This window comes from Ornithorhynchus anatinus, chromosome 2 (assembly GCF_004115215.2).
Source record: "Ornithorhynchus anatinus isolate Pmale09 chromosome 2, mOrnAna1.pri.v4, whole genome shotgun sequence".
Lineage (NCBI taxonomy): Eukaryota > Metazoa > Chordata > Mammalia > Monotremata > Ornithorhynchidae > Ornithorhynchus > Ornithorhynchus anatinus.
Genome location: NC_041729.1, coordinates 111,381,527 through 111,399,546, shown reverse-complemented (window position 1 = coordinate 111,399,546; position 18,020 = coordinate 111,381,527). Strand labels below are relative to the sequence as shown.

Sequence of the window (18,020 nt, the reverse complement as noted above, 5' to 3'; positions counted from 1 at the left end):
CTCCTGGTTCCCCTCTTTTCTTTCTGGCCGTTTATTCTCAGTTTCCTTCGTGTGCTCCTCCTCCCCCTCCCATCCACTAACTGTAGGGGTTCCTCAAGGGTCACTTCTTGGCCCCCTTCTGTTCTCCATCTATACTCACTTCCTTGGTGAATTCATTCGCTCCCACAGCTTCAACTATCATCTCTATGCAGATGACACACAAACCTACATCTCCTCCCCGTCCTCTCCACCTCCCTTCAGGCTCGTATCTCCTCCTGCCTCCAAGACGTCTCCACTTGGATGTCTGCCCCCCACCTAAAATTAAAACTCAACATGTCTAAAACAGAGCTCCTTATCTTCCTTCCCAAACCCTGTCCTCTTCCTGACTTCCCTGTCACTGTGGACGGCACTACCATCCTTCCAGTCTCAGAGGCCCTCAACCTTGGTGTCGTCCTTAACTCAGCTCTCTCATTCACCCCATACATCCAATCTATCACCAACACCTGCTAGTCTCACCTTCACAATATCGCCAAGATCCGCCCTTTCCTCTCTATCCAAACGGCTATCATGCTGGTACAAACTCTCATGATATCCTGACTGGATTATTGTGGCAGCCTCCTCTTGGATCTCCCTTCCTCCTGTCTCTCCCCACTCCAGTCCATTTTTCACTCCGCTGCACGGATCATCTTTCTATAGAATGCTCTGGGAATGTCACTCTCCTCCTCAAAAACCTCCAGTAGTTGCCTATCAACCTTCACACGAAGCAAAAACTCCTCACTCTTGGCTTCAAAGCTCTCCATCACCTTGCCCCCTCCTATTCATTCATTCATTCATTCATTCATTCATTCATTCAATAGTATTTATTGAGCGCTTACTATGTGCAGAGCACTGTACTAAGCGCTTGGGATGAACAGGTCGGCAACAGATAGAGACAGTCCCTGCCGTTTGACAGGCTTACAGTCTAATCGGGGGAGATGGACAGACAAGAACAATGGCAATAGAGTCGAGGGGAAGAACATCTCGTAAAAACAATGGCAACTAAATAGAATCAAGGCGATGTACAATTCATTAACAAAATAAATAGGGTAACGAAAATATATACAGTTGAGCGGACGAGTACAGTGCTGTGGGGAGGGGAAGGGAGAGGTGGAGGAGCAGAGGGAAAGGGGAAAAAGAGGGTTTAGCTGCAGAGAGGTGAAGGGGGGGTGGTAGAGGGAGTAGAGGGAGAAGGGAGCTCAGTCTGGGAAGGCCTCTTGGAGAAGGTGAGTTTTAAGTAGGGTTTTGAAGAGGGGAAGAGAATCAGTTTGGTGGAGGTGAGGAGGGAGGGCGTTCCAGGACCGCGGGAGGACGTGGCCCAGGGGTCGACGGCGGGATAGGCGAGACCGAGGGACAGTGAGGAGGTGGGCGGCAGAGGAGCGGAGCGTGCGGGGTGGGTGGTAGAAAGAGAGAAGGGAGGAGAGGTAGGAAGGGGCAAGGTGATGGAGAGCCTTGAAGCCTAGAGTGAGGAGTTTTTGTTTGAAGCGGAGGTTGATAGGCAACCACTGGAGTTGTTTAAGAAGGGGAGTGACATGCCCAGATCGTTTCTGCAGGAAGATGAGCCGGGCAGCGGAGTGAAGAATAGACTGGAGCGGGGCGAGAGAGAAGGAAGGGAGGACAGAGAGAAGGCTGACACAGTAGTCTAGCCGGGATATAATGAGAGCCTGTAGCAGTAAGGTAGCCGTTTGGGTGGAGAGGAAAGGGCGGATCTTGGCGATATTGTAGAGGTGAAACCGGCAGGTCTTGGTAACAGCTAGGATGTGTGGGGTGAACGAGAGAGACGAGTCAAGGATGACACCGAGATTGCGGGCCTGAGAGATGGGAAGGATGGTCGTGCCATCCACGGTGATAGAGAAGTCTGGGAGAGGACCGGGTTTGGGAGGGAAGATGAGGAGCTCAGTCTTGCTCATGTTGAGTTTTAGGTGGTGGGCCGACATCCAGGTGGAGACATCCTGGAGGCAGGAGGAGATGCGAGCCTGAAGGGAGGGGGAGAGGACAGGGGCGGAGATGTAGATCTGTGTGTCATCTGCGTAGAGATGGTAGTCAAAGCCATAAGAGCGAATGAGTTCACCGAGGGAGTTAGTGTAAATGGAGAACAGAAGAGGGCCGAGAACTGACCCTTGAGGAACTCCAACAGTTAAAGGATGGGAGGGGGAAGAGGCTCCAGCGAAGGAGACCGAGAATGACCAGCCAGAGAGGTAAGAGGAGAACCAGGAGAGGACAGAGTCCGTGAAGCCAAGGTGAGATAAGGTATGGAGGAGGAGGGGATGGTCGACAGTGTCAAAGGCAGCAGAGAGGTCAAGGAGGATTAGAATGGAGTAGGAGCCATTGGATTTGGCAAGAAGGAGGTCATGGGGGTGACCTTAGAGAGAGCAGTCTCGGTAGAGTGGAGGGGACGGAAGCCAGATTGGAGGGGGTCTAGGAGAGAATGAGAGTTAAGGAATTCTAAGCATCGATTGTAGATGACTCGTTCTAGGATTTTGGAAAGGAAGGGTAGTAGGGAGATAGGGCGATAACTGGAGGGGGAAGTGGGGTCAAGAGCGGGTTTTTTTAGGATGGGGGAGACGTGGGCATGTTTGAAGGCAACGGGGAAGGAGCCCTTGGAGATTGAGTGGTTAAAAATAGAAGTTAAGGAAGGTAGGAGGGCAGGGGCGATGGTTTTAATAAGGTGAGAGGGAATGGGGTCCGAGGCGCAGGTGGAGGGGGTGGCACTTGCGAGGAGAGAGGAGATCTCTTCTGAGGATACTGCAGGGAAGGATGGGAAAGTAGGGGAGAGGGTTGGTGGCGGGGAGGGGAGAGGCGGAGGGGTGACTTTGGGGAGCTCAGACCTGATTGTGTTGATTTTCATGAGGAAATAGGTGGCCAGATCATTGGGGGTGAGAGATGGGGGAGGGGGAGGAACAGGGGGCCTAAGGAGAGAGTTAAAGGTCTGGAACAATCGGCGGGGGTGGCGGGCATGGGTGTCGATGAGGGAGGAGAAGAAGCTTTGCCTGGTGGAGGAGAGGGCAGAGTTAAGGCAGGAAAGGATAAATTTGAAGTGTGTGAGGTCGGCTTGGTGCTTGGACTTTCGCCAGCAGAGCTCAGCTCCTACCTCACCTCCCATCTCTCTTTCTACTGCCGACTCCATACACTCTGCTCCTCGGCCGCTCAACTCCTCATTGTCCCCCGTTCACGCCTATCCTGCCATCGCCCCGACCCATGTCCTACCGCTGTCCTGGAATGCCCTCCCTCCTCACATCCACCAAACTAACACTCTTCCCCTCTTCAAAGATCTACTGAGAGCTCACCTGCTCCAGGAGGCCTTCCTAGACTGAGCCCCCCTTTCCCTCGGCTCTCCCTCCCCTCCTCCCAACCCTTGGTTTTTCCCCCTTCCCCTCCCCTCAGCACTGTGGTAATTTGTATATATTATTTATTACCCTATTGATTTTGTTAATAAGGTGTATATCTCCTTGATTCTAGTTATCTTGATGATGTTGTCTTGTTTTTGTTTTGTTCTGTTTGTCCTCGCTGTCTGTCTCCCCCGTTTAGACTGTGAGCCCATCATTGGGTAGGGATTGTCTCTATCTGTTACCAAATTGTACATTCCAAGCGCTTGGTACAGTGCTCTGCACAGAGTAAGCGCTCAATAAATACTATTGAATGATTGAATGAATGACCTTCTAACTCCCAGGACCATGGTATATCTACTATTCCATGCTGGACTGTGGGACATGTGGGACAGGAACTATGACCAAGCTGATTAACTTGTATCTATCCCGATGCATAGAACAGTGCTTTGTACATAGTAAGCCCTTAACAAATGAATATTATTACTATTGTCATTATTGTTGTTAATAATAATTATTATTATTATCCTTTTTCTAGGCTAAAATTTTTTAAAACGAGCATTCTTTTCCAGAATGCACTTCTCTACCATTCAACTTCTGTGCTGATGAGAAATTACTGATTGCAAAATCAATTGATTAGAAAAGAGACTACACAGGATTAGTCCAAAGCCCCCATCAAATGAAGGGGAAAGCCAGGAAATGGGTGTGGAGGGAATCTGTAGCAGAGATATCAACTCATGGAATTGATTGAGAGTATTTTTCTTCCCTAGTAAACTTACAAGCACAGAGGAGCTCAAAATCTGCAAAGAGGTCAGACTAATAAAAGTAACTCCAAAAGATCTTCACAGAACGTTCCGTTGTTTTGCTCAGAATGCTAACGGGAAAGTTGTCCAAGTCATCCAACTGAAAAAAAAATTGCCCAGAAAAAAAGGAGGTAAGGTGGAAGCAGTATTCTCAACTTTACTGGGTAATCCACTTGCAGTTTGGGTTGCTCATGTCGGACAAAGAAGCAATCCCGCAAAATATGGCAATTGCCAACAATCTGAGAGGAAAGGCTTTATTCTTTGGAATTCATCAATTCCTGACACTGAGAAGGACTTGGATCAATGATACCCTGTCTCTCTCAGTGTTTTCAATCAGTGTTCAGCCTCTAGCATTATGAGGCAGAGAAAGCAATGACTATGATTTGGGTCAGCTGCTGTAACCAAGTACCAAAGAGAAGCAGCACGGCCTAGTGATAGTGCAGGGGTGTGGGAGTCAGAAGGTCCTTGGTTCTGGTCCCGGCTATGCCATTTGTCTGCTATGTGACTTTGGGCAAGTCATTTAACTTCTCTGTGCCTCAGTTACCTCATCTGTAAAATAAGGATTAAGAGTGTGAGCCTTGGACTGTGTCCAACCTGATTAGCTTATATCTACCCCAGTGCTTAGAACAGTGCCTGGCACATATTAAGCACTTAACAAATACTATTATTATTATTAATTATTTCCAAATGCCAAAGTGGTTTGACTGGCTGAAATAAGCTTCTTGAGGGCAGGACCTTATTAACCAATTTTATTGTATTGTACCCTACCCAGTGCTTACAGTGGTGCTCTGCACACAGTAAGCACTTCAGTGCTTAGAACAGTGCTTAGGACATAGTAAGCACTTAACAAATACCACCATAATCATCATCATCACTCATTAAATACCACTGATTGATTGACTGATCTGAGCTGCGTGGATGTGCCACTAAACTCCTTGAAGAAGCAGCGTGGCGCAGTGGAAAGAGCACGGGCTTTGGAGTCAGGGCTCATGAGTTCAAATTCCAGCTCTGCCACTTGTCAGCTGTGTGACTGTGGGCAAGTCACTTAACTTCTCGGTGCCTCAGTTCCCTCATCTGTAAAATGGGGATTAAGACTGTGAGCCCCACGTGGGACAACCTGATTCCCCTGTGTCTACCCCAGTGCTTAGAACAGTGCTCTGCACATAGTAAGCGCTTAACAAATACCAACATTTTTTTTTTTGGAGGCTCAGGGGATTCTGACTCCACTGATTTTTTTTCTTAAAATCCCTAGCCTCTTCCCTCTCCTCCCTCCTACTCCCTGCAGAACTAGAAGGAGCAATCTTACAGATCCCAGAAGGGGACAAGGAGGAGTATAGCAGGATAACCCAGTGTATAATAATGTTGCAAGGCATATCACTATCCAACTGCTGCCTGGCTCAAATGCTCAGTGTTGGGAAATTTTGGTAGGTCTAGTGGATTCTTTACTGTTTATGATCTACAGAATAATAACTGCACATTCTTTAGTTGGATGCTGGCTTGAGTTCTGCTAAACCCTGGTGAACACAGTTTTAAGCTGACCTAGAATAACTAAACCTGGCAAAAGTTCACCTCTACTCCCATTTCCTACCTTCTGTTTCTGTTCCTGCTTTTTTTTTCTTTAATGGTATTTGTTAAGTGTTTATTATATGCCAGGCACTGTATTAAACCCTGGAGTAGATACAAGATGATCAGGTTGGACACAGTCCCCATCCTAAATGGGGCTCACAGTCTTAATCCCCATTTTACAATTGAGGTAACTGAGTCACAGAGAAGTTAAGTGACTTGCCCAAGGTCACACAGAAGGCAAGTGGCACAGCTGGGAATAGAACCCAGGTCTTCTGACTCCCAGACCCATGTACTTTCCTCTAGACCACACTGCTTGGCTCCAATAGCTCTGTCTCTTTGCATTCTGCCCTGACTCTCTGCCTACTGCTCATCAAGGAATCAATCAATCAGTGACATTTATTGAGCACTTACCTCACTTACCTTCTGCAGAGTGCTGCAGTAAGTGCTTGAGATAGAACATACAACAGAGTTGGTAGACACATGCTCTGCCCACAAGGAGCTTACAATCCAGAGGAGGATCTAGTCTCATTTCAACCTTTTCCTTGTCCCCTGCCCAGGAAGTCTCTTCCCAGAATCTCCACCCATCCACCCAACTCCTTGTGACCATAACCTTACAGTTTCTATCTCCCTCCTTCTCTCTCCTCATCCATCTTTCCTACTTTTACTCCTCTCTCTCCCACCTTCTCTCCTGTGAATATCGTGAGGTGTTGATGTCTTAACCCAATGTCCTTTGGCTTAGAATGGGTGGGGCCCTGTTGTTGCAGGGACTTTGACCTACGTGTTATGTGGCACCATCACCATGCTTCTTGCAGTCCTGGTGGCAAGTGCTCTCATCTGCTTGTACTGGATCGAAATCATCCTGCTATACCGGCGCTGTTGGGCCAAGGATGAAACGCTGTGGGGTAAGACCCATCATTCAGGCTTGAGCTTTTCTTCCCCAAAAGAAGGAGGGGGTGAGGGTGAGAAGGAAACAGTGCTGCAGCTTACTACCATTCTACTTCCCAAACTGACACTGACATCCCAAAGATGCCCTTCAGTCAACCTTCTCCCAGTTGCAAAGTTGAGGTCACTCATCAGGCAGAGAGGAAGAGGCTTTGAATAAACCCTGCCTTGCCTGATCCCCATTTTGGGCTCTGTAAGAAATCTTGGTTTGTGGTGTGGTTGAAGTGTATTTGTTTATATATACATATATATAAATTCATCAGTGCTCTGCACAAAGTAAGCACTCAGTAAATACAATTGAATGAATGAATGAATCAATATACATATATACTTTATTCTCCCAAGCCCTTAGTAGAGTGCTCTGCAAACAGTAAACACTCAGTAAATACGATTGATAGTACACTGTATTACAGAAAGCACCAAAGAGAGTGAGGGTAAGATAGATGGAGGCAGTGTGTGTCTGCGCAGAAAGACAGGTGAAGATATTTCCCCTGTCCTGGGGTGGGGAGGCACTTCACCTTTCCCACACATTGAGAATATGGAGGACCTGGATTAGAACCCAAATAAACTGCAAATGGCAATTTTGGGAAAAATACAAAACTCCTCCTGAATTAGGACTGTCCTGGCTAAACTCTTTCCCTACACTGAAATAGCCCTTATTCAATTTAATGCTTGACTTTCCAGAACCCAGATGAAGCATGGTCAGTGCATACTGACTTTAGATCCCATAGAACTCGGGGTCTTAGAGTATGGATTTCCCATAATCCTAGGGAACTTCAATCTCACACTTCCTCTCTCTCAGTCAGTAACAGAGAAAGAACAAACATTCAAGTTAAAACTTGTGACTTGATAACATGATTTTCAACAAAATAATATGGTCCATGTAGTAATGCAATAAGTCGGCCACAGAATCAGAGAAATGGTTCTATTGAAAGCCCTTTCACTGCCCATTTTAATGGTATTTGTTAATTCAATCATATTGATTGAGCTCTTACTATGTGCAGAGCACTGGACTGAGTGCTTAAGCACTTGCTAAGTGCCAGGCACTGTACTAAGCACTGGAGTAGATACAACTCAATCAGCCTGGACAGAGTCCATGTCCCATATGGGGACCATTGTCTTAATCCCAATTCTAAGGTTGAGGCAACTGAGGCACAGAGAAGCCGAGCGACCAGCCCAAAGTCACAAAGAAGATACAGGTCAGAAATGGGACGAGAATCAAATCTGCCTAGTCAACAATAAGCTCTGAATGTGTCCTGTTAATCTCCATCCCCATTTCCAATTCCATCTCAGGGCAGACCTGCATTAGCTGACTTCTTGCAGTTTCCTCCAGTTCTGAGATTTGATATTCTCAAGGGAAGGGGCCATGATATCATGTGAGCTAAGAGAGCTATTCAATCAGGAGTTTAAGCATTCATGGGACGGGAGGTTCAGCTGCCATGTTGCTGTTGTAGTGGATAGAGAGCATGGGCCTGGGAGTCAGAAGGTCATGGGTTCTAATTCTGTCTCTACAACTTGTCAGCTGTATGACCTTAACCAAGTCCCTTCACTTCTCTGTGCCCCAGTTACTTCATCTATAAAATGGAGGTTGAAACTGTAAGCCCTACATGGGATAGGGACCATTTCCAACCAGATTTGCTTGTATCCACCCCAGCGCTTAGTACAATGTCTGACACATAGTAAGCTCTTAGCAAATGTCATAATTATAATTCTTATGATTTCTTGCTGAGCTCGCCAATGGAGTGAGCATTCTGCGGGGGGACCAGCAAGAAGTGGAGCAAGCAGGAAAAAAAAGACCACTCCTTCTATTCCTACTGTTGCCACCAACAGCTGCCCCAGATTGTGTGTCTCTGGCAACCACAAGGGGGCTACTGTTGGCACTTGCGAAAGTGTTCTCCATTTACCGGTGGGGAAGTAACTTGTGCATTATGCACTTTACGGGATGGTCCGTGTGAACTTCCTATGGAACCTCTTGCAGAAGTCCGCCAACCTTAGAGCGTTTCACCAGGGTTCCCCATGACCCTCCCTTTGATCTTGTTGCTCTGAAGCCAAGCCTTGCTGTTTTCCTTTAACAATAATAATTGTGGTATTTGTTAAGCACTTACTATGTGCCAGGCACTGTACTAAGCCCTGGGGTGGGTATCCCAGTTCTGCCACTTGTCAGCTGTGTGACTGTGGGCAAGTCACTTAATTTCTCTGGGCCTAAATTCCCTCATCTGTAAAATGGAGATTAACTGTGAGCCTCACATGGGACAACTTGATTACCTTGTATCTACCTCAGTGCTTAGAACAGTGCTCTGCATTTAGTAAGTGCTTAACAAATGCCAACATTATTATTACATTATTATTACAAGCAAATAAGGTTGGACACAGTCCCTGTCCGACGTGGAGATCACAGTCTCAATCCCCACTTTACAGGTGAGGTATTTGAGGCCCAGAGAAGTGAAGTGACTTGTCCAAGGTCACACAGCAGACAAGTGGTGGGGCTGGGATTAGAGCCAATGACCTTCTGACACATAGAGAAGCACTGTGGCTTAGTGGAAAGAGCACGGGCTTGGGATTCAGAGGTCATGGATTCTAATTCCACCACCACTTATCAGCTGTGTGACTTTGGGCAAATCACTTCACTTCTCTGTGCCTCAGTTAACACATCTGTAAAATGGGAATTAAGACTCTGAGCCCCACCTGGGACAACCTGATTACCTTATATCTACCCCAATGTTTAGAACCTGGGACAACCTGATTACCTTATATCTACCCCAATGTTTAGAACAGTGCTTGGCACATAGTAAGCACTTAACAAATACCATGAGAAGCAGCGTGGCTTAGTGGAAATAATAATAATAATTAAGAGCATGGGCTTGGGAGTCAGAAGTCATGGGTTCCAATCCTGGCTCTGCCACTTGTAAGCTGTGTGACTTTGGGCAAGTCACTTAACTTCTCTGTGCTTCTGTTACTTCAGCTGTAAAATGGCGATTAAGACTGTGAACCCCATGTGGGACAACCTGATTACCTTGTATCTACCCCAGCACTTAGAACAATGTTTGGCACATAGTAAGCTCTTAACAAATACTGTCATTATTATTGTTACCCAGGCCTGGGCTCTATCCACTACACCATCCTTTCTCAGGTCTCTACTAATACAGGCCCACTTTCGAGCCCTGAAACTTTGTGGCTGGAGCCGAGGGACAGGATACTGGGAACTTAAAATGAAAACACTATCCAAAAAGGCGTCTGGTGCTGAATCAGTGCTGGGGAGTTGAAAACCAGACACAGAGCCACTCTAAACAAACAACAACCCAGCAGTCATAAAAACAAATGGTAGCTGGTGGGGTGGTTGCAGTGAAAAGTGATTTCACTTCTCACCTGCTCCAGTGGTTAGAGGGGATGCTTGTATGTGCAGAAGTTGGGTAAGGTGGAGAGAGAGGACTCTTTAAATGTAAGCTTGAAACTGCAAGGGGCAATTTCTTTAAAAAGTTGAAAACCTCTGGTCCCTGATCTAGAGTTCTAACCCTAAGTATAATCCAATTAGGATATCACTGAGATCCAGAGGTGCTGCAGAAACCTTGTAATTAGGGGGCACTGCCAAAGCTTCTGGTCCATTAATTTTGATAATAATAATAATAGTAATAATTGTGGTAGTTGTTAAGCACTTACTGTGTGCCAGGAACTGTAAGAAAGCACTTGGGTAGATACAAACAAATCGGGCTGGGCACAGCCCCTGTTCCATGTGAGGCTCATGGTCTCAATCCCCATTTTACATATAAGGGAACTGAGGTCCAGAGAAATAATAATAATAATAATGTTGGTATTTGTTAAGAGCTTACTATGTGCCAAGCACTGTTCTAAGTGCTGGGGTAGACACAGGAGAATCAGGTTGTCCCACTTGGGGCTCACAGTCTTAATCCCCATTTTACAGATGAGGTAACTGAGGCACCGAGAAGTGAGGTGACTTGCCCAAAGTCACACAGCTGACAAGTGGCCGAGAAGTGACTTGGTCAAGGACAGCAGACTAACAGTGGTGTGTAGCAGGAATTCAGATCATATATGGGCCCACACAGAGAGCCCTAAATCCACTCAGGAGAAACCATTGTCAAAATGTTTTTTAACCACATCATATGTAATCAGGTCTCTTCCCATTAGAACTATGTTCTTGCAACACTTGATTTTCAAATATACATTCAAGTCCACGAACTCAAAGGAACATTCACTATAACTCTGTTCAGGTAATGATCCATCCAGCCTGTGGACTGTATGTCCTGGTCATCGAGTGTTGCTCCTCTCATCCTCTGATCATTCCAGCAATTTATAGCAAAGAACGACTTGGAGTAGGTATTGGGAAACAGAAGTTGTGATGCTTATGTAATGTCACAGTCCCCTCTGCTGGTAAAATAAAGAATCGTCCTATGGTTGTACTCCTCTCAAGGCGTCCTTAAGACTCAGACTTCTGCCATTCTTAACCAATCAATCAGTCGTATTTATTGAGCTCTTTCTGTGTGCAGAGCATTGTAATAAGCGCTTGGGAGAGTACAATACAACAATATACAGAGTTGGTAGTAACGTTCCCTGTCCACAACGAGCTTAACCAGAATAGAACCAGATTTCAAGCACGAGCATGCCATTACCAGGCGGATAGCAGAGTAATAATAATAATAATTTGGATATTTGCTAAGGGCTTACTATGTGACAGGCAATATACTATGCGCTGGGGTGGCTACAACAAGCAAATCGGGTTGGACAGTCCCAGTCCTACATGGGGCTAACTGTCTTAATCCCCATTTTACATATGAGGGAACTGAGGCCCACAGAATTGAAGTGACTTGCCCAGGTCACAAAGCAGATAAGTGGTGGAGCTGGGATTAGAACCCATTACGTTCTGACTCCCAGGGCTGTGGTCTATCCACTACGCCGTGTTGCTTCTCTGTGAATATATGGAGAAGCTTCTCTACGAGGATACCATGAAAACAGAAGTGTGTTGGACAAAGTTTCAGAGTCCCAGTGGAAAGATCACAGAACTGGGTATCAGGAGACCCAAATTCTAATCTCAGCCCTGCTTTATGGCCTTGGGCAGGTTAATTAACCTCTCTGTGCCTCAAGTCTCTCACCTGTAAAATGGGAATAAGATAATTGCTTCTCTCTACCTCTTAATCTGTAGCCCAGGATGGGGCAGGAACTGCACCTAATATGATTAGCCAGTATTTTTCCCAGTGCTGAGCATGATCCTTGACACAAAGTTACCACTTAATAAATGCTATTACTATTAATATTTAAAAATCAGAAAATAAATGATAAACTGAAATTAGGTTTACCAAAACAAAGATAAAAGCAGGATATTTCAAGCATGTGAAGAGGGAAAAAATCAAATTGGAACACTTCTATGGGACTATCCACAAATTGAGAAAAGAAAATGTACTTTGAGAATCACACAGGATAAAATGCAAGCAATGCTTTCATAAAGCTGTTAATGAGCAGCATAAATCAGTAGGTCATAAATATAGCAATCAAGTTCAAAGGATCTCTCTAGGTCATGTAAACTAGCTGCTTTCTGAATCCCCCAGTTGGTTGTAAGGGAACACTCTGCAGATTAGATCCTGTATGGATATCTGATTTCACATGATGGAGGGACAGCTGGCCTTGGTTGTGTAAAGAGTTTAAGGGTCCATATATTGCCTAAAATAGAAACTAACACACATTTTCCCCTTGTTTCTTCTCCATTAGATAGGAAAGAGTTTGATGCCTTCGTGTCATATGCTAAGTCAGATTCTTCTGAAAGCTCGGACTCTCTGCCTCTCAGTGAAGAAAGCTTTGCACTAGATTTTCTCCCCAGTGTGCTGGAAAACAAGTATGGCTACAAACTGTGTTTGTTTGAAAGAGATATGCTTCCTGGAGGAGGTAGGTTTCCACTTCCTAGAGGAAATGAGGTGGGCAAAGACAGCATTTTTCAGCTTCCTGATCCACCCAGTTGTTGCCTTGCTTTTTCTGGTTCCATAGAAAAGAGTCAGGCTAGGAAGTGTCCCTTTAGGCCAGAGAAGATGTCAGCTGGACTGAGAGCATTCCCTCCCTAGTACTACTATCAGCAGTATTAAGCACACATGGTTGTTGAGCACTGGATTGAGCATGGACATATGTGTAAAATCCAGGGGGTGATGGGAGTCTTTGTTCCCATAGGATTCCAGCTAGAAGGACAAAGTCATTATTTTCCATTCTTACTTATCCCAGGTCTCTTTTCCCATACATCCACAGTGAGTTATAGAGAAAGATGAAATATGTAGAGGGGAAGTATAGGAACATCTCTACCTCTGAGGATGAATGTTTCCTGACAAGCATTGTGACTCAGAACATCTGAGTTATCATCTAGGCTCTGCCATTTGTCTGCTGACTGACTTTGGGCAAATCTGTGCCTCAGTTACCTCATCTGTAAAATTGATTTAAGATTGTGAGCCCCATGGGGGATATGGACAGTAACTTCTATGTCTCTTAGGGCTTAGTACAATACCTAGTACATACTAAGTGCTTAACAACTACCATTTAAAAAAATCATTGGGGAGGTTGGAAGTGAATCAGTGAAGGTCTTCTGGGGAGGGGGCTATTTGAAATGCTTTGAAGGAGGGAGGGAGTTTTTTTTGGTGAAAGGCAGGGGAAGGGAGAGGAGAGCAGGAGCAGGAAAAAGGCATCTTAACCAGTGTCCACAACAGTCCAAATTTGCTTCCCAGAAGCAGCCTTTATTCTTCTTTTGGAGGTCCCTGAGGGTAGGAGGAGACAGAATCCTTCATATTCTTGGGGCAACCAAGAAGAATACACTTTAGCCCAGCTGCATGTCTCCACAAGCCAACACACTGGTTGGAAAACAAACCAGGCTCAGTGACCTTCTAATCCCCAACTGAGTGGATTGAAAATTAAGTTGAGAATTACTGAGTTGTTTATGCCACACAAGAGATTGATTCAGAGTACACTCTTTTGGGGTTTGGTGGGCTGTTGCCTTATTATCTAGAATAGATAATACAGCTCTAGACCAAAAATTGAACCCTGGCTAACGGCTATGAGTAGCACCACCAAGTGGTTACTACTCTGGCCTGAACTACTGCTCAGTCTTCTTGCTTTGTAACTTTGAGCTTCAGTTCTTCCACCTGCTCTGTCAAAGTGAATTCTGGGAAGATAAGACATACTGGGCCTAATCCTTTCTGTGACAGGATGCGGGGACATATTTACTTCTGGCCTGGAACATTTTGCCTCTCAAAACTCTAGGGTGCAAGGAGCAAATTTCTTCTTTCCATTCACTAACTGGTTCCAGGGTGATTTGAAAGAGATGTTGTACTTTCACCCAGTGAGTCATTTTCCTCTCTTTCTGGCAGGATCAGAGAGGTTAACTTTAGAAAAATGCTATGAACAATTCTGGGAAATGCAGAATTCTATGTCTCTAAGGGTAAGTGGAACCAGAAGTCATTACCAAAAATGAAACTCTCCCTCTTTCTCTTTTTAGCCTACACCGATGACATTGTGACTGTAATTAAACAGAGCAGGAGGGGAATCTTCATCCTGAGCCCCAACTACTTCAGTGGACCCAGCATCTTTGAGCTGCAAGCTGCAGTAAATTGTGCTTTAGGAGATGAAACACTAAAGCTTATTTTAATTAAATTTCATCCCTTCAAAGAGCCAGCTCACTTACCTCACCTGGTGAAGAAAGCCCTCAGTGTTTTACCCATGATTCCCTGGAAAGGTTTGAAATCTGCTTCCGCCAACTCCAGGTTTTGGAGTTCAGTACGCTACCATATGCCAGTGAAAAACTCGAGGAGACTAAGGAGCACAGAGCTGAAGATTTTTCCAAGAAAGGATTCACATGAGGAGAAACCCTTGAAAGAAACTCATGGTACCGATAAGGGAGACAAGGAAGGAACTCAAAGATCATAAGCTGTCTGTGGACAGGGAACTTGTCTGCCAACTCTTGCACTGTAGGCTACTAAGTGTTTATTTCAGTGCTCTGCACTCAGTAAGCACACACTATATACCACTGGTTGATTGAACTCAAACGGAGTTTCTCACCATTCTAGATGATGCTGCAATGATGTCAATCAGTCAGCCAATATTTATGCTGTTGTTGTCAGAAGAACATCAACAAGATGAAAGGAATAATTTTAACACTTAGGTTTCTTGTACCATCCAAGATGAGGAGGCTGTAGTTACCATTCATGTAACTACATTAATGTCAAGGGTAATGCATTCTTCAATCATTGTCAATTTATATGTTTTTCACCATAAAGTGATTTGTGACTCCACTGCTTTTTAATTTACCACTTCCTGAATATCATGCAACAGTGTTCTATGCCTATATACTGATCATCATGACTGATAGAGGATAAATGAAATATTTCTTCTGGAAACTTTGGTGATAGTCTTCTGGATTGATCATTCATCTGAGGCAGTATATGCTTATTTGAGGCTAGTTATCTTTCAGATTCTTCTTAGGTGCCAGAATTCAGCACTTCAGGGACATTCAGTAGATCAAGCAAATGCCCACTGTGTTCAGAGCTCTGGACTTAAAACTTGAGAAAGAGGGGTAGAATTATAAGCCATGAACCCTGCCTTAAAGAATTTACCATCTATTAGGATTACAGATAATTAAGGAGAGTAGTGTTGCCTAGTGGGAAGAGCACAGGCTTGAGAGTCAGAAGACCTGAGTTCCAATCCCGCTTTCGCCATTTATCTGCAATGTGACCTTGGGCAAGTCACTTAACTTCTCTGTGTCTCAGTTACCTCATCTGTAAAATGGGGATTAAGACTGTGACCCTGTGAAGAACATGAACTGTTTCTAACCTGATTAGCTTGTATTTACCCCAGGGTTTAGCACAGTGCATGGCATATAGTAAGCACTTTTTTTATTTGTAAAGTACTTACTATGTGCCAGGCACTTTTCTAAGCAATGGGGTAGACACAACAAATTAATCAGGTTAAATGCAGTCCATAATAATAATAATAATAATAATGTTGGTATTTGTTAAGCGCTTACTATGTGCCGAGCACTGTTCTAAGCGCTGGGGTAGACACAGGGGAATCAGGTTGTCCCACGTGGGGCTCACAGTCTTAATCCCCATTTTACAGATGAGAGAACTGAGGCACAGAGAAGTTAAGTGACTTGCCCACAGTCACACAGCTGACAAGTGGCAGAGCTGGGATTCGAACTCATGAGCCCTGACTCCAAAGCCCGTGCTCCTTCCACTGAGCCACGAGTCCATATCCTTCATGGGGTTCATAGTCTTAATCCCCATTTTACAGATGAGATCAATGAGAAACAGAGAAGTTAAGTGGCTTTTTTTAAATCTTGTTTATTGAGCACTTGCCCAAGGTCACCCAGCAGATAAGTGGCAGAGCCACTAGAGCTAGAGCTGAATGAAGAGGGGATATGTGCATGAATTAGTACTTAAATAAAATATATGTTAGATATAGCCTCATGTGGTACAGAAGTACTTAAGTGGTCATTGGGTGGATAAAACCTGGGGAGAATGGAAATTAACAAAGAAGACCTCCGGGAGAAGATGTGATTTCAGAAGGGCTTTGAGGATGATTCACCCTCATATATTAATGCAAGGCCATTTTACTCTGCATTTTCTAAACTGTGAGCTCATAACGGGCAGGGGATATCTCTGCTAATTCTGTTGTATTGAACTCTTCCAAAAGCCTAATATAGTGCTCAATAAGTACCACTGATTGATTGATTGACTCTCCACTGGATCAAGCTGTAGGGAAATGTGCATGTAGAGAAGATGGAGCTGTTCACCTTCTGATTTCTGAATGGCTTGAGTTTGGAAGAGATTGGGCCTGATGGATGGTCGGCTGGCCTCACAGAGGCATCCAACTCATCACATGCCGCACTGGTCCAAACTGGTGCCTTTGGACACTCTCAGAGGAGAAGGTAGCAGGACAGGAAATTATTTCTAGACCATTTCTTCAGGATGTAATGGATTCTTACAGGACTGGTTGGAGCAGGGAAAGTGTATAGGGTTGAATCCACATTGTCTAGGACTGTATTTCACTGTGCCACATTCCTTTTCTCTTTGCCACAGATGCTCTATAACCTGGCTATGATCCATTATCTCCACATGCCCACCAAATGAGATTTTGATTGTGATAGGCACTGCATAAATCCTTCAGAACTAGCTCATTGTGGGCAAGCAACATATCTAGCAACTTTGTTGTGTTGCACTTTTGCAAGCGCTTAATACTAGTGCTTTGCGTACAGCAAGTGTTCAGGAAATACCATTGATTCATCGATTGGTAACTTTTCAGAAGCTCACTTGGTGACCTTGTTCTGTCCATTTGTTGTTGAGTACAGCTCACAGGTAGGCTGACAAAGTGCTCAAGAAAGTGAAGGTGCTTCAGTAAATAAGAATAATGATGAATGTGATATCTAAGTACTTACTGTGGACCAAGCCCTATGCTAAGCAATGGGTTAGATACAAGATAATCAGGTCAGACTCAGTCCCCGCACTATATGGGGCTCAAAGTCTAAATAAGAGGGAAAACAGTACTGAATCCCCATTTTACAGAGATGGAAAGTGAGGTCTAGAGAAAGTAAGTGACTTGCCTAGGTTACACAGCAGCCTTCCTGAGATGGGTTCCAGTCTCAGAGTCCTAGTGGAAGATGGGCATCACCAGCACTTTATTAACCTTCATTTTGAGTTAAAGAATGATAACCTTTCAAGGATGATAGAGTCTGATTCTTCACTGCATTTTTACTACAATATTTATTGAGAACTTACTGTATGTAGAGTAATATATTAAGCATTTGGAAACATATACAGTAGATGGAGAAGACATTGTCCCTGCCCTTGAGGGACCAGTTCATTCCTCTATCACCAGCCTACTAACTGTACCTTAGTTTTCTCTATCTTTCTGACAATGCTCTGCACGTATTCATTCATTCAATCATACTAATTGAGCACTTACTTTGTACAGAGCACTATACTACATATCCTTCCCCTTGCTTCCCCCTTCATATCCAACAGACCACTGATCTTCCCATCTTCAAAGCCCTCCTAAAATCACATTTCCTCCAAGAGGCGTCCCCTGACTAACCCCTCATTTCTCCATCCTACCCACCTTTCCTTCTTCTTCATCTATACACTTGGGTCTCGAGCCCTTAAGCATTTTGAAACTCATTCTACCTCAGTCCCACAACACTTATGTACATATTTTTATACTCTGGCATGCTCTCTGGCTGTCATTTATTTTAATGTCTTTCTTCCTTACTGACTCTAAGATCTTTTTTAAGGTATTTGTTAAGGACTTTTTATGCATTAACTACTTTTCTAAGTGCTGGGAGAGATGCAGGTTAATCAGGTTGGACACAGTCCCTATCTGACTTGAGTCTCAC

At 44.6% G+C, this 18,020-nt stretch overlaps 1 protein-coding gene across 2 annotated transcripts in view; it reads left to right on the top strand.

Moving 5' to 3' along the window:
- LOC100084120 (interleukin 18 receptor accessory protein) overlaps positions 1-15,034 on the top strand; it is a 41,743-nt gene extending 26,709 nt beyond the window's left edge. Inside the window, exons 8-11 of one of the 2 annotated variants that reach the window (XM_039911192.1) lie at positions 4,112-4,275; positions 6,475-6,612; positions 12,371-12,544; positions 14,133-15,034. In XM_039911192.1, coding sequence (XP_039767126.1) covers positions 4,112-4,275; positions 6,475-6,612; positions 12,371-12,544; positions 14,133-14,560 — 904 coding nt within the window. In that variant the 3' untranslated portion in view covers positions 14,561-15,034. The remainder of the gene's footprint in view (positions 1-4,111; positions 4,276-6,474; positions 6,613-12,370; positions 12,545-14,132) is intronic. The other variant, XM_029050914.1, reaches the window with a different exon arrangement.
- The last annotated feature ends 2,986 nt before the right edge of the window (positions 15,035-18,020 follow it).